General features: G+C 38.3%; 1 protein-coding gene across 4 annotated transcripts in view; it reads right to left on the bottom strand.

Moving 5' to 3' along the window:
* Window positions 1-1,548: 1,548 nt before the first annotated feature.
* Window positions 1,549-23,480, bottom strand: part of ptpn11b (protein tyrosine phosphatase non-receptor type 11b) — a 43,015-nt gene continuing 21,083 nt past the window's right edge. For 3 of the 4 annotated variants that reach the window (XM_017487814.3, XM_053686166.1, XM_017487817.3), the window contains exons 3-16: window positions 18,852-19,046; window positions 17,112-17,304; window positions 16,892-17,008; window positions 16,636-16,749; window positions 16,097-16,193; window positions 14,935-15,014; window positions 14,386-14,541; window positions 13,710-13,841; window positions 13,011-13,165; window positions 10,413-10,480; window positions 10,142-10,293; window positions 9,812-9,912; window positions 9,254-9,364; window positions 1,549-7,712 (exon numbers count right to left, since the gene is read on the bottom strand). In XM_017487814.3, coding sequence (XP_017343303.1) covers window positions 9,286-9,364; window positions 9,812-9,912; window positions 10,142-10,293; window positions 10,413-10,480; window positions 13,011-13,165; window positions 13,710-13,841; window positions 14,386-14,541; window positions 14,935-15,014; window positions 16,097-16,193; window positions 16,636-16,749; window positions 16,892-17,008; window positions 17,112-17,304; window positions 18,852-19,046 — 1,639 coding nt within the window. In that variant the 3' untranslated portion in view covers window positions 1,549-7,712; window positions 9,254-9,285. The remainder of the gene's footprint in view (window positions 7,713-9,253; window positions 9,365-9,811; window positions 9,913-10,141; window positions 10,294-10,412; window positions 10,481-13,010; window positions 13,166-13,709; window positions 13,842-14,385; window positions 14,542-14,934; window positions 15,015-16,096; window positions 16,194-16,635; window positions 16,750-16,891; window positions 17,009-17,111; window positions 17,305-18,851; window positions 19,047-23,480) is intronic. The other variant, XM_017487816.3, reaches the window with a different exon arrangement.

Raw genomic sequence — 23,480 nt, 5'->3', positions numbered from 1 at the left:
CAAGAATCAGAGGATGGTAAATACGCTTTTAAGTACTAAAGTGGATTGTACTTGGTATAAAAGCTTCAATTTGTATTAAAGAAAAGGACATATTTTTGTTTTACACAATATGCAAATTAACTGTAACTTTCCTAAAATAATAATAATAATAATAATAATAATAATAATAATAAACTTTTTTTTTTCCTGAAAAACTTTTTTAAAGAAGAAATACAATAACATTTTGCTATGATGGTAGTTTATTACAGTAGTTTATTCTTGGGGCCCATTCTGTGGGATCCTAATCATGATGCACACACCAATTCTGAAGCATATCAGACTGAATTCAAGACTATTCAGTCCACCTACTATTAGTTTAGGACACATTGTGTTCAATCTGAATAATGTACTCCCTACCTCACACACCTACCTCCTGTTCTGTGTCTGTATTGGTAGCCAGGTCTGTGTGTTGTGAACTGAAACTCAACCATCCAAGAATCTACAGGGTGGCTGAACAAATATGACCACACACATGCACACACGCACACACACGCACACGCATGCACACACACGTAAACTGGTGTTGCATGGAATGCGTTTGCACAGCGGAGCGGTTTTGACACTTGCCTGTCACATAGTCAACACTAATGCTTGATCCACACTACAGGATAAACAGATTTTCAGGCTGATTTGTCCGTCCCAATAAATGCCAAATGTCCCAAATTCAGGCTCAACTATATCCTTCCAGTTTATCCTGTAGATTGGGGTTTTAATAATCTAATCTCAACCCCTCTGATCTACTTATAGTACCATTGTATCCAACTGTAAATATAAACCATGTTCAAAATGCACATCTTAACATCTGGTCGTGTGGCGACAACATAAACCTAATCATGATGTCACTTTGTTATATCACAGCACTGCTGAATTCTCGATTCTGATTGCTGTGGGATTTGTTGATTTGTGGATGTGCTGTTAGAGAAAAATAACGCCTCACACCACTCCAATGTTGTTGTTGTTGTTTTTTTCTATAACAGCATGCCCCAGTTGTGTTATATTCCTTACTTATGCAATGTTATGAACTGATATGGTCAATGTTGTTTTGAAAAGTTACAAGTATTCTGGTTCTTTGTTAAATCTTCAATACAGATACTACTTTTCCATTCTGCAAGATGTACAAGCCATGATGACTATATCATGGCGACCACCTACTCCCCCCTCCCCCCACACACTTTTTTTTTTTGTTTCTGCCTTTTTGTTGCAAAAATAAATAAATAAAATCACACACAACCAGCACAGTAAACCATTTCTGACTGTTCTGTCATCTGCTATTTTTGTTTTGTTCATGAGATCCAATGTTTTGAATGTCAAAACCTCCAAGCATAACAGGTAACGGGGTAATAGGGATGGGAGTATTGACTGAATGATGGTCAAGGAAAAAAAAAAGAACACTGTGAAATCAATTTTCAACATTGTATTGAATGAAAAATAACTTGCCTTGATATATTCATCCTTAAAGAGGTTAGGATCTTTAAGTTGTCTAAGGAGGCATTAAAACAGGTCTTGGTGTTAAGTTTAAATATTATATTTATTTATTCGTTATCAGTTAAGATAGTCATCGCATCAGCTGTGGTTGCCACAAAAGAAGGCGTTTAGGTTTAGCCAGTGCAAGAGGAAAAACAGTATTCACACAAGGACAAACAGCATAAACGAATAAAAGATTAAATCAGAGATTAAAAAAGAGGGAAAAAAAAAACATTGAAAGAAACTAAATTGAAAACGTAGAATAACAATGTTTTGCATACCTTAGGATTATTAACATTGCAGTGTCCAAATAATAATCATAATAATAATAATAATAATAATAATAATAATTTGCGAAAGAATTCTAAAACAATATACAAAAGCAACTAGTCAACATTTCATCATATACAGTCATGTGAGGAAATATATATATATATATATATATACATATATACACATATTTGTATATTTGTATATATACATATTTGTATATATATATATATATATATATATATATATATATATATATATATATATATATATATATTTGGACAAGCAAACATTTGATCCTCTTTGAAACAGTGCCTATTAATAAAGTTGATACACTCTATCAAATGACACATTTCACAATTTAAATGAACAAAAAACAGATCAGTCACATGGAAAAAGTAAGTAAACCCCTACATTTATCACACCTTCAAATCCATAAAATTAGAATCAGGTGTTGAAGATGCCAGTGCCAGTGATTAGAACCTGCTCAGAGAGTGCAGGTGGAACCTGTCGTATTTATACCCCTCTCATATCTAGTGTCTGGTGTTCCCTTTGCTATTGAGGTGTGTGGTGTCATCATGTCAAAATCTAAAGAGTTCTGTAAGGCCTTCAGAAAAAAGAATGTGGATGCCTATGAGTCTGGCAAGGGATTTAAAAAGATCTCCAAATTATTTGAAATACATAATTCCACTGTAAGGAAAATCATCTACAAGTGGCACAGATTTCAAACGACAATTTGTCCAGGACTGTCCTTCCCAGCAAATTCAAGAACCCCAAAATTTCACCACAAGATCTGCTAGTAAGTCCTGCAACTATTGGTGTCAAAGTGCATGTTTCTTCAATCAGAAAGAGATTGCACAAATTTGACCAGCATGGGAGGCGTGCCAGGAAAAAGCCTTTACTGTCTAAAAAGAACATTAAAGCAAGACTACAGTTTGCCAATGAGCATACAGGCAAAGACCAGGCATTTTGGAATAATGTGCTCTGGACAGATGAATCAAAGATAGAGTTGTTTGGCCACAGTAACAGCAGACCTGTTTGGCACTGACCAAAGACAGCTTTTCAGGAGAAGCACCTAATACCAACTGTGAAGCATGCTGGAAGAAATGTTATGGTTTGGGGTTGCGTCGCTGCCTCATGGACTGGACAGCTTGCATTCATTGATTCAACTATGAATTCTGCATCATATCAAAGAGGGCTTGAAAATGACATATGTCCGAAAGTCGAAGTTGAACCGAAAGTGGACCTTTCCACAGGATAATGATCCTAGACACACGAGCAAATCCACCAAGGAATGGCTCAAAAAGAAGAAATGAAGGGTTATGGAATGGCCTAGACAAAGCCCGGATTTGAATCCCAATCTGAAATGTTGCAGGGGGATGTGAAACGGGCCGTACATGCAAGAACACCCTCAAACATCTTGCAACTGAAAGAATGGTAAAAAATTCCAGCAAGCCTGGTTTATGCAAAATGCCTACAAGATGTAATTTCTGCCCAAGGAGGCAATACTAGCTTCTGAGGCCAAGGGTGTACTTACTTTTTCCAGAGAAGGTCACATATATTGCTATTTCTGTTGAGTAATTGATTGAAAAAAATAATTTTCCTTGTGATTTTGTTCAAGTATATAAACTTTATTAACAGGCACTCTTTCAAAGATGATCAAATGTTTGCTTGTCCAAATATGTCATAAAGAAGCCAACAATTTCCATGGGGCGTACTGACTTTTCAGATGACTGTAGTTCACATGTATTACTAAATAATAAATCAATGAGAAATGAAATATATAATCTAAAATCCATCAATGATGGTATTACAACAAAATAACAAAATGTTATCTACACGTCAACACCCACCGAAGGTAATCACGCTAGCCGGCAGCTAGGTCTCAGCAGTTCATACACAATTTCAAGTATTGAAGTCTCAGCAAAACACCAAAGATTGACCCCTTAGCCATTTTCACAGTGGCAAAGTGAACGCAACAAATATCGAGAAGAGACAAACGAGCGTCCTAGTATAAAAGAGAATTCATAAATAAAACTCTTCCTTTCCAACAGTGGTAAGAAGCTTGCAAAAAATCTTGAACATCGCGACATCATTTTTCGCATTATCCTCAGTGTTTGGTTATTTGTAGCACATTTGTAGCAATACACTTCATCTCACCCACAGGCTAAATCCTCCACATGCGTAGTTACAACATTTTTGGCATCAACGGTCATTGAAAAGATAGCAAGTCCATTCCTATGTTCAGTAACAGTGCTGTTTAACACACATCAGCCTGTGATTTATACATGTGTGCTTCATTGTTGCAAATTCAGTCAGAGGTCAAACATGAACATTCTCAGAAAATAAGAGGTACTAAACAGTAGGTGAGTGGTCGTCACTCGTGTGCGATCCTCAAGTTTATGACTTCTGTACATTTATTTAGCATACATATTTGCACGTTAAAGATTATGACTTAAGATTTCAAAGTACACTGGGTTCACTTTCCTATGTAACATTAGACATACATTGGACCAAATAGATACCCTTGAGGATCTTACCCTAGTGAGAAGCACATTTAAAAATGTTTCTTTTCTTTTTTTTTTTTTTTTTTAAACAAACAGAGGTGAATTTCCAGCAAGAAATACTGAAACTATAATATAGTACCCTCCAAAATAACTGGCACTCTTCTTGAAAGTGAGCAAACAGTCATATATATATATATATATATATATATATATATATATATATATATATATATATATAAGAAAAATCTATAATAAAAATAGCACATGCAATAAAATATATTTTTGTGCTCAAACATACAGGGGCAATGAATAGTTTGACGTTTTTTGTTTTAAGACAAAATGTAGTGTATTTTTTTTCTACAAAACACTGGTTTCGATATTACCGGCATCTTTTCCTGTAATGGCTAACAAGGTTGGAGACACGTGAAAAGAGATCTCAGTCCATTTCTTTATATTCACATTTTTATGCTTGTGAACATCCCTCTTTAATACAGACAAATGACCATAGTAAGGTTCAGTCTGGAGACTGAGGTGATTTTGTGTTTCTTTAAACTGTTATGTCTTGATTGTGAAGTCTGTTTGGTCACATTGTTGAAAGCTTCAAGTCTGGCCAAGACTAGGTTTTGAGCTGAAACATCCTGCTATTTGAAATAATTCAAATGTTCACAAAAGCCCCTGAAACACCAGCCACAAAACAGCCTCAAAGCATCAATAATCCACCTCCATATTTCACAGTGGTGCATCAGGTGCTTTTTCTTGTATGCAGCCTCCATTTTGTAACCAAATATGCTGATGGTGTGCTTGAACAAACAATTTATTTGGGTCTCCTCTGAGCGTGAGACCTAGCAGTTCTAATGCTGCTTGGTTTAGTTTCTCATTTTATGAGATATTTTCAAGTCATATGTTGATGTTGAGCTTCTGTCCTGCAATGCTTGCTGTTATGGAAGTATTACATGGTTTGATTTGGAATTTTGATTTTGACAACCACATGAATAACTAAACTGAACTATTTGGGCTCTATTTCCTGCTTTCACCTTCGTCCTCATTGTCAGGTGGGACAGTGGGTCCACTTCCTGGCAAATTTCCAACTTTTCACATCCATCCATCCATTTTCTGTACCGCTTATCCTATACAGGGTCGTGGGGGAGCCTGGAGCCTATCCCAGAAGATTCAGGGCACAAGGTGGAGGACACCCTGGACAGGGTGCCAACCCATCATAGGGCACAATCACACACCCATTCACAATTTTAGAGCTGGCAATCATCCTACAATGCATGTCTGTGGACTGCAAGGGGAAACCAGAGTACCCAGAGGAAACCACAGAAGCACAGGGAAAACATGCCAACTCCATGCACACAGGGTGGAGACAGGAATAGAACCCCCTACCCTGGAGGTGCGAGGCTAACCACTAAGCCACAGTGCTACCCCCCCCCCCCCACACACACACACTTTTTCAGCAAAACTTGAAGTTCTGGGCTTATTTGTGCTTAATGGTATTTATACCTGCTTATGCATTTTAAAATAATTATTACCTGATTTGTGCAAGACAACAACCATCAGCCTCTTCTTTGTTGAATATTCTTTGGCTTTTCCTATGATAATGAATGACAAGGGAATTTTACAGGTGTGCACCTTCATATTTATACCTCAGGGAAACAGAAAAAGGAAGCAACGGTAGTTCCTGGGGACTGAAGGCAAATGTTTGACAGAAAATGTTATTATTTACGAAGGCGTTCTAATGAGAATTTTTGGATAGAACTGAAATTGTTTCTCCTATTGTTTGACTGGAAAATTCTGTGTAACATTTATTTTACAAAATCACTCTTATGTGAAGGGTGCCTATAATTCACGAGGGCACTATATAACTTGAAACACAGCCGGGTTGGATCAAAATTAAAACGCAGTCTCAGTTCTTCCACTCATCACATCACCTTCCTCCTCATAGTCTTTGCTAAAAATCAATTACATGGATGTAGACGGCGTTTAATCCGACCAATCAGAACCTGAGTTATTTTAAGCCTTCAGAATCTGACGCATGTGTTTAATCCTCCTCATTCCAGCATGCGATTCCTGTAAGATCACACTCCTTTTGACCTCACAAGTCATGCTGGTTTCTTCCAATCATCCTGTGTGGATTACTGGCCTTTTACAAATTGCTTTTTCACAGGCAAACCTATTCCGTAATCTGAGTCTCGGGCCATCTGGACTGCTTAAATCTTCACTGAAGACTGTTCACATCAGTGACCTGACCAGTGGCGACCTGTCCTCTCTGCCTGACCTTCATGACTTTCATAAACCCTTCATAACTCACACATGTCTCCAGCCACACCTTGACCTGCCACTGAAGAAATGTAGAGTGCAATCCCTGAACAGACCACAATCCCTGAATGCCTACTCATTACCGTATTTATAATACACAAACCCTGAATATCAATCAAAAAAGGTTTTAGGGTCTTCCTCTGAGAATGTGGAATAACAATCAAATGACGTATTTAATCAACCCTGCTCAAAGATTCCAAAATCTGTCCAAAAAAATAAATTATCATTCAAAAACGAAGAGAAAACTTGCCAATAAAAGGAATCAATAACGGATATACCATAAGAGAAATAATCAGTGTTATTGTTGAACCGCCAAAGCGTTCTAAAACCAGATATAAAAAATCTTCTGAAGACATGCTTGCTGAGAAAAAGCTCAAACACAGAAGCTGATTGGTCTATGAGCCCATTAATAACTAACATGTGACCCCATATATAATCAGTACAGGAAAGCTTCGCAAAGCATCATAGCAGACACTTTCACCAAAGCATAAAATGCAGCCTGCTTATTGGCACATATAAATCTATCTACAGCACGTACCACTTTAAAAAGTCACCCGTTTTTGCCGTTCGCTAACAATTACATCATTAACATATCTGCATTATACGTAGCTTGAGAGCTGGAACGTGTTGCAATTCTAGCTTCTTTTTTTTTAGCGTGCAAGCTTGGTAAGATCTTCTGCCATGGACAGTTGGATATGTCCATCTCACAGCAAAGCACTACCTATTAGTGAAATGCAACAGAGGTCTTGAGGACAGCACGAGGTCTGGCAGCAGGCATACAGAGTGTGGACAGGACAAAGCCTGGAGAAACCTAGAGTTAGCCCTGTTTAACAGTCTTCGTCCGTTTAGAAGTGATCGAGTAGCTGAGCGATAGGTACTGTAGGTAGAACTGTGCCGGCTTATCAGACTGGAGGGAAAAGCACCGAGGCGCCTCTGTTCTGGCTGTTTGTAGCGGATCAGGCACTTAGACAGCGAGTCAGTCAGTGAGGAAGGAGTGAAGGGGGCCGTGGAGCTCTCGGGGGTCCACCAATCACACCTCCAACACACGGGCATCCACTCAGTGACACGCTCCAAAGTCACCTCACAGCCAAGTGCCTGCACATAGCACCTCTACTGCAAAACACACACACACACACACACACACACACACACACACACAAACACACAGTTAATTACAAAGACAAGAATCTTAAAAACTGTGCACTGTAAACTGAAAGTGTCATTTCATTCAGTTCAATAATGATAATATTTTAGTAGCATAATTTACCCACGTACTTCACAACTAAGACACCAAGCTCAGTTCTGCTTTTGTGTTTTGGGAACACTCAAGGACAACCCACTCCCTTCTACATCAATGCTTTTATTCAGAGCATCCAGCTACAGCTACCCTTCTTCTGGTAAGTTGATACTGTATCACACTAAGGCTAAAAGGGTGACACAAAGGTCCGTTCCTTACACCTCTATACAAAATATTATGTACATTCATGTACTCTATATACTGTACATATATCACATTCATGAACTGTAAAAAAATAACAACAATATTACTAGGAATATAATTTAGGAGAACTGAAGTGTACTTTTGTGTTTAGTTGTTTAATACAAACCTAATTAAAACTATTTAAAACAAGTAACATTTGCCTATTATCTATACTCTTTCCTCAGAGAAAACTCTAATCCCATTACTAAGACTTAACAATAGCCACCAAGATTTCAGAAAGCTCAGGCAGTTTATACCTACTATTTAGAATCATTGCAACGCACATTCTAAGGAAATAAATAAATAAAGAAGAAATATATTTATATTTATAAAACCCCTTAGGGGTTTTTGGCTTGTCCTGCTGAGAGAATTTATGCGCAAAGGTTTTATTTAGAACCATACTGTACAACAGAGTGGTGAAGGTAGGGCCTCTTTCAGAAGCTAAGAACCCACACACACTCCAGATCGCGCTGTTATATGATTGATGTTGCACAACATGTATGCTGTGTGCTGCAACCCACAAAGTACATTATTTTCATACAACAGCACAGTCTAGAGTGTGTTATTATTATTAGGCTTCGATCAAGGGGCGCATCTGAACAAAACAAAAGTCCCTGTGAATGAGCTGTTACTATAGAATTTGTAACAGTTTGAATTGGCAACATTTGAATAAGCGCATCAATATAAACCTATGTTTTAAATTACAGCTGGCACTACAGTAAGTGCTGCTGTTATAGGAATTTAATTGACTCCTGGCCAATCAAATTCAAGCATTCAACAGAGTTATTGGGTAAGTACCTTTAACTACATGTAGAACAATACAGAGGGTAATAACTTGGAATGATTTGGATTTAAATTACTTTATTGTAATACAGCATACGCCCATTTTAGATCGCAGTTTAAGCCAGGAGCCTGTTTTATTTCTGAATGAATCGAAATATACTTATTATAATGAAATAAACTAGGACTAGAAAGAATTTTTACACTGTGACCTCACATTCACTTTTTACACTATACTTTCCCCTGTAACCTTCTGACTTTCACACCCCTGACACCACCTGTGTGAGCAGCTGTGTGGTGCTACAGTAATTGCAGTGCAGAATGCAGTTTGTGTATTTGTGTGTGTGTGTGTGTGTGTGTCTGCGTGTGTGTGTGAACGGAAATGCATACTCACACAGAGACAGTGTGAGGCAGCAGCCCCAAGCCCTATCTCCTGGAGTTTGTGCAGATGGGGCTCTTTTTGATGTGTACGTTCTCATATACACTGGCTGTTTCATCATTCATTCTAGTTAAATAAGACAGGATGTTATACACAGTGTGAACGATGACGGAGTTACTGTCCAAACAAATCTCATCAGTAAACAAATGAAAAGAGACAGACATGAGCAGTACAGTTTACAAGTTACTGTCCAACGGATGCTTCCCAAAACAAATATTAGTAGCTTTACGTCACGCCGTTCAACAAACAGGAAACAGAGCTGAGCGAGTGTGGGTGTCAGCTACGCATAGTTTACAGACACTAAAACTGCACATTAGTTCAGGTTTCTTAAGCAGTGTATGGAAAACGAATTACTTGCCTAAGACACTTTAACTTACTCACTGGGACAACTTACGCAAGCAAATACAGTAAATTCAAATGATTTCTCATAAGCCTTGTGAATAAAGGAAACTTATTCATCAATAAATAACTGCTGTGTGGGGTGTATTGAGTGTGTGCATGAGAGGAACTTACACAGATGATGAGCGAGACGAGCTCATGTTGGGCAGGGCCCTAGTATTTGTCATCTGAGGGTACTTGATATTGGAGTACTCTCTTTCCTTTGTCTTATTCCTCTGCAAAAGATCATCGACAACATGAGAGACTGCCATGGGCAAGAGGAGCATCCATACACACTGGCTGGACAAAAGCTCTTCTCTTTTTACAGCTTTGAACTCAGACTGCCAGGGATGCTATTACACAGGCAGGGGAGTAGTAGTGATTAAGTGAAGAGTAGAACGGGGTGACTCCTAGACACACAATCCTACAAAACACTGTAGCGTTATAAAAGGAACAAAATGTTACCTGCTCCTCCTCCAGTCTCTTCTGTGCTGTGTCGATATACTGCTGTACAGCCATGTAGATGAACTTGTACTGGGCTTCAGTCTGGACCATGCCGGATCGCTGCTGACGCACTCGCTGGATGGTCTTTGGGATGTCGATGTCACAGTCCAGCCCTACACAGAAACACACCAGGAAGAACAGACTTAACCACAGTTAAAAACGTGTACGCATCATCACTTATCAGCTCTCACTGTAGCTTATCACATTCAGACGATTGATGTCATCAGCATACCTTGTCTGTTTATGATATCAATAAGGATGTCAATCACAATTATTGTGCCTGTTCTTCCGATCCCTGCGCTGTAATAAAAACAAAACAAAACAGATAAGGAGGAAAATTCTGAACAATATACTATATTTCGCCAAAACTTCCGGCAAAGAGCACATTGGGCCAGTTTAACAAACATAGACATAAAAACAGTTGGTCAGCGTAAATGTGTCTAAAATCTTGCTAGCTAAGACCTCTCACACGTAGAAGTGAAAATTTTGAAAATAGGAGTTTTACACTACTGTACGCAAAAAAAACTGTCCACTCAATTTGAATATGCAAACGCCTCAAGAATATCATTAAATGCATGCATACTGAGCAGAAGAGAAGGCAAAATGCACTCTTCAGTCATATCAATCTTTGATTGGAAATTGTCTCACCAGCTGCTAGTTCACTCAGGTGTTATCTAAAAGTTCCTTTCAAAATAAGGTTTGGATTTAGGAACAGTACAGGGCACATTTAAAATCTGTCACCACAGCATGAAGGTGTAATAATAAAATAAAGCAAACCTGTTATTATATAACAAATTACAGAGTAACAACATATTCCTAGCACGTTCATAACAGTTGCAATAGACATGCATAAGCTGACGCTGTAATGTGGTTTTTTTAAATGTGTTTTTCCTGTCCATGTGACAATAGAGTTTTAAAAAGTTAAAAAATAAATATCTACGTGTGTGTGGAGACGGTTTCAGAGACACAGTGCATTTCAGGTAGTTACAGTCAGTTTAATCACATTCGAAATTAATGTGCTGCCTATAAATAATTGTAACCATAGTAACATACAATTACAGTGTCACTGTACAGTACGTTATCTCTGGATATGATTTAGAGCGGGCAGAATTCTAGATCTAACGACCCATAACCTGTCAATGTTGCCAAGTGACCATGGTATAAGTGGGATAATCAATGGCTAAAATTGTGCATTACACAATTTAAATTAAAACTGAATCTATCTATCTATCTATCTATCTATCTATCTATCTATCTATCTATCTATGTGAGCAAAGAAGGCTGTGAAAAATTGCCTTCATTGATTGACCTTTTGATCTTTTGTTAAAAAAAAAATTCACAATACAACACAGGTTTATCAAAAATATCTTTGATAAATATAGGTGTGCAACAATTATTGGCACCCCTTTGAATTCATATGAGAAAACTATATTTGAAGTATATTCCTGCTGATATTTTACATTTTACATGGGAACAGGAAAATGTTCAATCATGACTTGCTGTTTCACAGGGGTATAAATATGAGGTAACACATAGGCCAAATTCCCTTAGTTGTTCATAACAATGGGTAAGACCAAGGAATATAGCTGTGATGTGTGGAAAAAGGTTGTTGAGCTTCACAAAATGGGAAGTGGCTATAAGAAAATAGCACAAGCATTGAAAATGCCCATTTCCACCATCAGGGAAATAATTAAGAAGTTTCAGTCAACTGGAAATGTTATGAATCAACCTGGAATCGGACGTGTGTCTATATTGTCTCAACGCACTGTGAAGAGGATGGAATCTCCAAGGATCACAGCTGGAGAATTGCAGAAGTTAGTTGCGTCTTGGGGTCAGAAAGTCTACAAAACAACAATCTACTACATCACCACAAGCTGTTTGGAAAGGTTTAAAGAAAAAATCCTGTACTCTTATCGAAAAACAAACTCAAGCATCTTCAGTTTGCCAGACACTACTGGAACTTCAAATGGGATCGGGTTCTATGGTCACATGAAACCAAAATAGATAAACACCTGAGGTGGTTTTGGCGCACACAGAGAGGTAGCCATATGGAAAAGTACTTCATGCCCACGGTTAAATATGGTGGTGGCTCTTTAATGTTTTGGGTCTGTTTTTCTGCAAGAGGACCTGGACATTTTGTTAGTATACATGGTGTCATGGACTCTATCAAATATTAACAGATATTAAATGAAAACCTGACTGCCTCTGCCAGAAAGCTTAAAATGGGCCATGGCTGGATCTTCGAGCAGGACAATGATCCAACACATCCATCAAAATCAACACAAAAATGGTTTACTGACCACAAAATCAAGGTCCTGTCATCGCCATCCCAGTGCCCTGACTTGAAACCCATAGAAAACCTGTGGGTTGAAATGAAGAGGAGAGTCCACCAGCGGGGACCTCGAAATTTGACGGATCTGGAGAGATTCTGTATGGAGGAATGGTCTCAGATTCCTTGCCATGTATTCTCCAACCTCATCAGGAATTATAGGAGAAGACTTAGAGCTGTTATCTTGGCTAAGGGAGGTAGCACAAAGTATTGACTAAAAGGGTACCAATAACTGTTGCACACCTACAGTATATTTATTTTATATACTGTATACAGTATAAGTATTTTTTAATAACCCAGTGTTTTGTTCGCAATTGTTTGATATCCATGAGATCAGAGTATTTTGTGAGTCTTTTAAACAAAATATCAAAAGTTTAAACAATAAAAAACATTTTTCACAGCCTTTTTGCACATATTTACCAAGAGTGCCAATATTAGTGGAGGGCACTTTATATAGCAGATTTAGTACATTTTAGGTATAAAGCGGCTGCACTGTGTTACCTGCAGTGGACTATGACAGGTCCGGTATTTGGAATGGCGTTCTGAGTTTGGTTGACCTGTTCAAGAAAGTTGAGAACTCCTCCTGGTTCATTAGGCACGCCATGATCAGGCCAGCTCAGGTACTGATAGTGCCAGATATACCGGGAAGCCTCCTTCTACAATTATACCAAATGAACACTCAGTAAATTATGTCAATAATCTGAATTGAGACAAGCAATTCAGATGCATTGCTTTGACAAGTCATAAAGACTACAGAGTCTAAAATATTTCTCTGCTGTAAGTCAGTGGTTCTTAAAGTGAGAGTTTCAGGTTTGCATTTTTTTAATGATACTAGAGGTCATATAACCAGCAAGTTAGGAGTGTAAAAGGCTAGTCACAAATTAAATGGGTTTGAAAAGATGGTGCTGGTTTACATCTCAATAATTTAAAAACAAGCAGAAATAAGCAGCAGAAATAAGTCCAGCCCATGCAAAATGCTCCAAATATATACATTTAAAAAAGGGTAACTGGTTGTGGTTAAAAAGAAATACAGCTTGAATAAATAAAGATTTTTTTTTGCCTATGATTTGAATAATATTATTATGCTCTGTGTTGCAATCATAAGGTGTGGGTTTGTTTGTTTTTTTACTCTAAAGCGGGTTAGTTTCTGCAAAAAATTAGGGAGAATCCAGCTATAAGAATGAATGAAAAAGGTGTTACCCGGTCTGTACGTGTGACCTCCAGCTCTCTGAGGATGTAGTCCTGAGCAGCCTGCTCCTCCATGTTCCTCACACGCACATTCCCAAACTCCTTTGTTGTGTCAGCGTCTGGCCAGTAGCGTACGCATTTATTCTGTGAATGGACAGAATAAAGATAAAATATTTCAGTGGACCCAACCAAGTGCCAAAAATTACTGTAGCAGAGAGGATAAACATGGAGAAAAAAAAAACAAACAACAAAAAAAAAACAACCAAAAAAAAACCTGTCCATAGTTCAGCAACTAGTTTTGTAGACATGAACCAGAGCAACTTCTGGATCAGACTGTCTGTTGCGGTTTAACCAGTTACACAGATTTGGGTCAATTATTTAGCTGAAGGCAACTCATGGGACCAGAGGAGAATTCCATAGACTTTTTTCAGATTTTTCATTTTATTTACCAGCTTTGGTGTCGATTGGCATAATGGCTTGTTTAAAAAAAAGATGACAATGTAAACAATGTTCAAAGACAAATAGCCACAGAAGTATCTGTAATTTTTCTCTCTATGTCACAATCAGAACTCATATTTTGAATGCTGTAGTGTGCAACGTTTTTATAGCTCCCATTATTAAAATAAACCTGTTGTTCTTTTGCAACAGCTGGAAATAAAGCTCAGCAGCCTCCCGGGCCTGACCTCACCCTGCCTCGCTCCATTTCCTTGGTTGTCATGACAATAACATGAGTGTTCTCCTGATAGACCATCCTCCAGAAGTCCAGCACCGTGTTCTGAAGGCAGCCCTGAGTAGCAATGAACACTTTGCCTTCGTCCACATGACGGCCCTCTTCCTGCATACTCTGAGGAAGAGCAAAACACACAATTAGATTCATTAAACCCCAAAAATTGAACTATATTTGCATTTTACGGCATTTGGCAGACGCCCTTACCCAGAGCGACTTACATTTATCTCATTTATACAACTGAGGGTTAAGGGCCTTGCTCAAGGGCCCAACAGTGGTAGCTTGGTAGTGCTGGGGCTTGAACTCCTGACCTTATGATCAGTAACCCAGAGCCTTTAACCACTGAGCCACCACTGCACCACTAGTTTAAAATTCTGAAATGTTACATTTTATATTAATAACAGTGCATGCTCTCTAGGGCCTGGCATCAGACAACTGGTGAAGCTCCTCAGATGAGCGACAAAAATGTCTTCGAGTTTATACAAGACTTTTAACCTGGACTTGACTTACTCGGATATAGTTGGCATTGATGTAGTCAGAGCCGGGCACGTCGGGATCTGCTTCCCTGATCGTCACCCGGGTGGTGTCAACTACAAGACAGAGATGTTAAAGTCATTTAAGGTAATCGCCAAATGACACTTGTTGACACAGTGCAGTGTCAACTGTGACAGAATAAAAACAAAATCAACTCCTATTGCATGTTTTCCTTTATCAGCCTTTATGTGAAAGGTACACACAGATTGAAGACGATAAATATTATAGGCTAGATCGTGTCGATTCATTTTTAAGTGAGCGAAATCAACATAGTTTACAACAACATTTACAAATAAAAATGTAGCTTAATTGTGATTGCATAAGTATTCACCCCCATTGTTGAAAAAATGTTTTTAGCAATGGGGGCGAATAGTTACGCAATCATGACTTTAACATTTTTTTATTTGTTAAAATGACAGCATCAAAATGTTTAGCTTGCTAATATAATAATATAGAATTACATATCATATAGCACATTTTGTCACACAGCACACTGTATTAGTAGCGGAGTCTACAGCCACTGGTTTATTGCTTTAATTTGTCCCCTAGTGTAATAACAGAATGTTTACTTTCACAGCATTTTTATCATAGTGGTATTCATTTGCACTTTCTGTTACATGACACTTCCACACTAGAACTGTGTATTAGTCGGTACTACACTGTCTCTTACTGTGACCATTGTCCTGTTTAGTTACTGTACTGTCTTGTGCTGTTTGCACACTTTGCACGTGCAATTTACATAGAAATGTGTAGTCTCATTTAGTTCTGTGGTCTGTTGTAGTCCTGTGTTGTTTTTATGTAACACCATGGACCTGGAGGAACGTTGTTTCATTTCACTGTGAACTGTACCAGCTGTATATGGTTAAAATGCCAATAAATCCACTTGACTTGACTAGACTAGACTTGGGACTACCACTTTTTTCAAATCTCAAATGCAAGTACAGTACACAAGATGTTTTTAATATCGAACGTGGATTAATTCAGGTGGGCGGCCGGATTAGAGCCTTTATCGGAGGGGTCCAGGCCCGCGGGCTGTATGTTCAACAACCCTTACTTAGGCAAAGAAAAGAAAGAAAGAAAGGAAGAAAAAAAAAAGAAAACAGGTGGCGAGAGTTGGTGTGTGCAAGTGTTGACGTACAGGGTAGAATGTTCTTGTATCTGTTTTTGCTCTTATTCTCAGCTCTCTGTCCTTCTTTTCTGGGGTACAAGAGTTTACATTCCTGTTGCTGTAGCATCTGGGGAAATACATGATAGAAGAAAACTCACTGAAAGAAAATAACTGCAGTCACTGGATATAGGTAGAACTCTGATATACAACAAAAACAGTACTTAAGGCAAAATAGGCTTCTGAGCAGCAAAAACCACACAGACAGAACAGTGTTTAATATAGGGCTGCAAGTCTACATGAAACTTTGTGTCCTGCTAGCGCCTCCTGGGGGAGAGGACACAGATGCTTTATATGAGGTCATGCTCATATAAAGAAGCTCAGACAGAAGGCCCTTTGTTCAGGCATCAGATATAATATGTAAAGAAGTACAGAGGCAAATATAAACTGAAATATGAAATACTCTCCTATTTCCTTATGGAAAAAAATGATATCTCCACTAAATTGAGCTACTCAACAAAATGGGAATAAATAAATAAATAAATAAATGAACAATCAGCCCACTGATATACCTCAAATTCTTCCCAGAAGCCTTGCTTGGGCTTCTCAGAACTGTCTGCCACTTTGTTTAACTCTCGCACCCGGTTCTCGATGTTGGCCGCATTTATCCGAGTGGCATTGAACGGCTTCCATTTGTAAAGAGAAAACACAAAGCAACCGTAGGAAACACTGTGACTTGGCAAACAGGGAAGGGTGCTTTAATACAAACAGGAAAAGAGGAAAAAAGGAAAAGATCTACAATCTAAAACAGTGAAACAGAAAGTGCACCTGCTTAAGGTGCACGACAATCCCACTCTTCTCCACCATTGGATTCTTTTTATAGTGCTCCACCAAGTCTGTCAATGTGTCGAACTTCTCCCCTCCACCCACGTCATACTTCACATCCTGTATAAGCAAGCAGCACAAGAAGACACAAATGACATGATAAGGCTTTTTGAAAATCCAACAATCACTCGCTTAAGCGTCTAATCTCTAATCTCTTCCATACCTGGTAGCGTATCATGACGTGGGTGACCTTTGTCTTGCGGTCCACGTTTTCATGTTTTTCCTCGTTAGTGAGAACAGACAGCACAAAGTCTCCAGGTTTGCTCTGACTCTCCCTCACCAGAAAACTGCCTGGTTTGCCTTTCTCTGTGAGGAGCTTTTCTGCATCTCTGCCTGACAGATGCCCATGATACCACCTGAACACACACATCGAATTCATTTTCATGTCATTTGCTTTTCATTTCTTTTTAGCATGTAATTGAGTTTACAAAAAAAAAACCATACGTGAGGTTAAAATACAAAACAAAAGGATATTTAAAATTTTTTTTGATAGATATCGTCAGCAGTCTTTATCATGTAGCACACGTTTCAGTCGAAACGATAAAAACTATACGTTTGTGGTTGGAAAATAGGCACATGTGCTTGTAGAAAGCTCGCCTACATCATGTGATAGAGCTGTTGATGTGGAAAAGTGAAGGTATGTGTGGGTGGCACCCTGGCTGTTTTCGTTTAATGGAAAAACCGCAAAAACCGAGCTATCATAAACTGTGATCTTTATGACCAGACAATGATAAGTGATGCGTCTCTGGACTTAGAAGCAAACCTAAACAATTTTACAGTGTTAGTAGAAGGTAATTAGAGAAGATTTCCTAAACAGCAGGCCTGCATATAAACAACAAATATCGACACGTAGCTGAACAATAGCTGCTCTCGGAGCTGAATTCCGAAAAGCACAGGAACAGAGTGTTAGTATTAAAAATCGCAAAATCGAGAATGAACGATCTAATACTACACTCACCACCTGCTACCACCTAATGCTTGCTCTGTTTTGGCTTGTTGCCAAGTATAGCCCTCTGCATGTTTTGTGCACTAGAGGGCATGGTTTCACGAATTCTCAAACTCTCTCTCTATTTCTCTGTCTCTGTGCGAGTGTGTTTAGGGTTTGCATGACTAGTCAACTAAGAAAACGCTCTTAATTCATTATCTCTTGCTTCAATGGAACACCGTCACGTTCATATCACTTTGACTGATGTGTGCGCAAGACTGTATCGTTCCTCTGCAGCCATTTTTCTTGTTCGTTAAAGCAAAGTAAAAAGTAAACAAAAGGTTTAGTGCATTCCGCTGTGACTAGCGCTGTGTAAGAGAGCGCGATTGGTGCTGAAGGTTTTATGTCGCTATCCAATCCCATACAGCACAGCTTGTTTAGAGTGGCACGTAACAGAGGACAGATGCAGACTCGTTTTCAGATTACTCCAACTGCAGTTGAACATAGCATCCTCCATCCACGGATGGTCGGTCATTAAGCTATAAAGAGGTCTCTGTTGACGGACATGAGCTTCCAGTGATTTCAGCCGAGCCACCATGTTGTCCATGAGCGCATTTTAACAATCGGTACCACCTTAAATAGTGGAACATGATACATGGATATATTATTTTGCACATTTAATGCACTGATTCATTTCTTTTTGCTATTAAACGTGTAACCTAAAGAAACATTGACGCTGGAAATGTAATTTGTAACCAGTCTCACATGTTCTTTGTTTATCGGCAATTAACGGCACTAATGAAACACCCTAAAAATAGCAACGCATTGAAGTGTTTGCTTTAGCTATGGAGAAAAAAAACACACTAGTTTTTGAGTTAACTGGTAAAAATGAATAGCTGTGCAACCACTAGTGTGTGTGTGTGTGTGTGTGTGTGTGTGTGTGTGTGTGTGTGTGAGATGCCCTAGCTTCTGTCCTACCTCTCAGAAGTGGGGTCTTTGCAGTTGAGAGGATATTTGAGCTCGATCACGTCTCCGTTCCTTTCTCGCAGAAGGTCATGCTGCTCCATGTAGTACTGCACCAACTCGGCTAGAGTGGCGAACTTCTCCCCTCCGTACAGGTCATAGTAATCGCCAGAATTCTGGATCTTAATGTGAGTGACTTCGTCGTTCCGCCTAATTGGGATCAACAGAAAAAACACGGATAAGGCAAAGGAGACAGTGCTCAGTGAGCTCACATGGATAATGGACTGTGCCTTCAGACAAATAGCTCTACATCTGTTTTTACCTTTATGACAGTTTTTCACATTACACACAGTATGATTTATAAGGCTATACAAAAATAAATAAATAAATAAATATCCTCTGCATTATTCATTAGATTTGAAGTATTACAAATCATTTAAATATCTAACAGTGGAAAAGAGAAATGCGGTTTAATTGAAATTAAATCAGTCAAGCTATGCAGGAATGTTTTTGTGAAAGTTATTTATTAAAGTAGTATTATGTTTTGGTAAAAAAAAAAACAAAAAAAAACAACTAAATCTCTATTGTATGTTTTCTGTAAGGCTGACATAACTAGATTTTCGTTAGGTAGGAAATTTATGGAAAAGCACAAAACCAATAGCACAGTGGAATCATTTTAAAACACATTAGAAACAAGTAGCCATATAGTTTATCTGAACACAACGCAACAGACTGTAGGGTCACGGTCTGAAGGGGCCGAGTAAAAAAGTGCATGAAATTTGTGTAGTGGCCTGAGAAAACCCACCACATGGTGAATTTTTTTTACTTTTTCTATTATATCAAGTTTTGAAAACACTGTTTTTTCCGAATTTAAATCCAGTTCTGTTTTGCATGCATCTCAACCAGAAGCAAAGTTGTAGCATTTTAGTGGTTAGTGTGGTTACCTCTAAAAGTGACAAAGGAGAGAACTGCGTTTAAATATGCCATTATAACTGACACACAGGATGAAACAGGATACAAGACTGTCACTACTCCTTAGAGAACAGTAGGCAATTTGTACAACCTATGAGTGACACCAAAATACAGTTGATGTCATACTTTTACACATGCCTTGCACTACATTAACGAGCAGGGGGTGTAAACTTTTGAACAGGATGATCAGGGTAAATTGTTATTTTGTTTAAAGATCTCTCCTTCTTTTCATTTAGTACTGCCCTTTAGAAGCTACATCAGATGACATGATTCCCAGAAGATATCATTTACACCGATCATCCTGTTCAAAAGTTTACACCCCCTGGCTCTCAGTGTTGCCTTCTTGAGCATCAGTGAACCTTTGCACCTTTTGTAATACTTATGTACGTGTCCCTCAGTTTTCCTCAGTGTGAAAAGATAGATCTAAAAAAATCATATAGTCTCTGTTAGAAAAGAGTCAAATATGCAGAAGATGCTTTAAAACCAAAGAATGTGCAGGACCTGGAGGATTTTTCTGAAGAACAGTGGGCAGTTTAACTGCTCAGGACAAACAAGGGACTCATGAACAACTCTCACAAAACATAAAAAACACTGTTGATCGTTGATCACCCAGGTAACGACTCACAGTATAAAGAATCAAGCGTATGTAAACTTTTGAACTGGTTCATTTGTGTAAATTCAGTTAGTATTGTGTCTTGTGGACTATATGTAAACATCTGTTATGTGAAATAGCTTATTCAGGCGTATGCAAACTTATGACCTCAACTATATATTAGCTGTCTGTGTGTGGAGAGCGTTTAAATTATATCAATAAATTGACCTGAAATTGGTTCTTACAGTAAGGTGGTACGTACTATTTAAATTGTATATACTGCATCGTATTGTCTGATTTATTTTAACTGATATTTATTCGACTTACTAGTTAGACTTGGTTGTTTGTCTTAATTCATACTCTTATTATGTGTTTAATAAACCTGAATGTGAACAGAATAGCTTTTCTACATTCTTTCAAATAATGAAGACTTATATAGATATACATGTCAGTGTTGTTCCAGTCAGTTCTGATGGCCTTCCACCGGTGATAGACAAGCTGTTAAAATGCTGTGCTAGGTGTATTAACCTAATGAATTAAGTGAAAAAGAAAAGTATTTTTAAAAGAGCTTTGAATTAAATCGTGGTTGGTTTCTACAGTTTACAGCAATTAAATTGTAGCCACATATGCAATATACAGCAGGAAGGACCAACATGAGATACATTCTTTACTTTCCACCATTTTTCCACTGCAAGTATCAATGTACTGCAAATATGCTGAAGCTCTAAATGTCAATGTATGGAAAGAAAAAAAAAAAAAAAAAAGAAGTGAACATGAGCACCTGTGCAGATAAAATCAGCTGGGCTCAGGCAACAAGCCACAAGTGTGCAATAAGTTCAGATTCTATCTAGCATGAAAACACACGCACACACAAAAAAAACTGTCAGTTCAGCAAATGTATGGTGTCGTATTTAAAAGCAATAAGGCCGTACTGCAAACTGATAATAAGGACAGAGTGATATGAAAGTGAGATAAATCCAATCTCTCATTCGCTCCTAGATCTGTCTCTATGTGGGCTTGGCTCCTAAATCGGCACTCTCTCCTGGGTGTAATTGCATTATAGTGGGAGTAGTGGAGACTGGGCGTTGCAGGATTTCAGTGCTGAGGCCTAATGGGCGAGGAACTGCTGCAAATGGGCAGGCCGTGCTGTCCCTCTGCGCGCTGATCTAATGCAATCACTGTGCACATAACCAGACACGGCAAAAAAGCCCCAGCTGATCTCATTTACCTCCATACACTCCCAGATACACCGCTTCTATGGTCACATTCGCCAGTTAATACTTAGCAAAGCATGAAGTGATATTGTTTTTAAAATAAAGGAAACACGCTGCATGCATAAAGCAACTACCAAAAATAAAATTCAAAAGAATCATTAAAAGAAGTGTAATTAGTGCTTGAAGATATTTTATTTTCTTCTCTTTGTGATTTTTGAAGTCTCGATAGATAGTTAGAGAGACAGATAGATAGATAGACAAAATGAATGAATGACAATTAAATGTAATAAATGGTGCAAAATAGCACGTATTGAATGACAACAACAATGATAACAACAATGACAACAACGTCCTTTAGGCCAGATTGACACAGCTACGCTACACAGCCTTTTATTCAAGGCCGCCTGCTCACTAATTTTATCTTTAGAGCTACATGCGTTCAACATTGATTTTACTGCCAGAGCCAGGCTTGGCAGAAATGGGAGCAGAGGAACACAACAATGCTAGTGAGTCACTCCACATGTCTGTGTTTAACTATTTCCTTCCTGAATACATAAAATGTCCCACACATCCACACACAGATCACAGACCACTCTGCACTGTCCTGTATAGCCTAGACACCATAAAGCCGTTTATTAGACGTAGACAATGTTTATATTTATATGCGCGGTTTAAAAATCTATAAATAGGCTGTATGTTCAGCTAGCTGAGGCAATCCCGTATTATGTAAGTCAGAACTGGATAAAAAAATCCATACCAGCACCAGGGCAATGTTCATTCCACCTTATTTGGGAGCGGTGTTGAAACAGATTGTCATACTCTACCCAGAAATAACTTATTTCAACTGGATTTCTTTATAATTCGTATGAAACGTCTAACCAGGACGGACGTATTTACCTCTTCTTTCATTGTGAGCTCTAAACTGTTCGAAAGGTCGTTTCCTGAACAGTTACAGCACACATCACCTGGCACAGATGCATCACCTAGCACATTAAACTGACCTTCTGCGAGATGTTTGTCTGACAGGACTCCTCGCTACATCCTCTCTGCACGAGCTCCTAAACTGTTAACAATGGAGCCAACGGCATGCCGCAGTCTCCACCCAGGAAACTCAGCGCGAGAGATAAGAGCGAGCGAGAGGCATGGACGAGAAGATAATGCCCTGATGGAATCCCTCTGTGTCTATTTAGCTCCCAAGAACCTCCAAGCCTTTATCTAATAATGCTCTTTTAAGGCAAGACTTTCCAAATGACTTTTGTAATCACCTTCTCATACCTCGTTGGGAAGAAAGTAACTTTCGGTCTGCATGGCTGTTCGTTCTGTTAGCTGTCTTTGGAAGACTTTAGACTGAACAGACTGAGATTTGTGTGAAAGAGTGAAAGCATGTTTTGTTTTGTTTTTTTGCAGCGATGCTTTAGCTTTTTATGAAGAGTAATACATTAAGCGCATTTGTATGCACTGTATGCACATGAATTTGAAAAGTAACCACACCCTCATTTCCAACTAAATCTTTAAAAAAATAAATAAATAATGAAGTCGGAATATTGAGCTCATAAGTTTGTACAAAATATATAAGAAAAAAAAAAAGAAATGCAATTAATAGCAATGACTATTGTGTCAGTTGTGTCAGGTTTTACATGTTTGTTCATTATCAGTAACAAAAATGGTTAAATAGTGTATGCTAATATATTAACCCTTAGAAGTCTATGTGCATTATGCAGAAAAAAAATGCCTTTAATAGTTCATACTAGAGATGGCACAATACCACTTTTTGTCTTTTCTGATAGCAATAGCAAAACCTAGAGTATCAACTGATATTGGGTTTTTTCTTTAAAGATTTAATTTCTTTTTTATTTAGTTTTTTTT

This window comes from Ictalurus punctatus, chromosome 15 (assembly GCF_001660625.3).
Source record: "Ictalurus punctatus breed USDA103 chromosome 15, Coco_2.0, whole genome shotgun sequence".
In the NCBI taxonomy this organism is placed as follows: Eukaryota; Metazoa; Chordata; class Actinopteri; order Siluriformes; family Ictaluridae; genus Ictalurus; species Ictalurus punctatus.
Note: the sequence above shows the minus strand (reverse complement) of the source record. Positions and strands in the feature narration are given on the sequence as shown.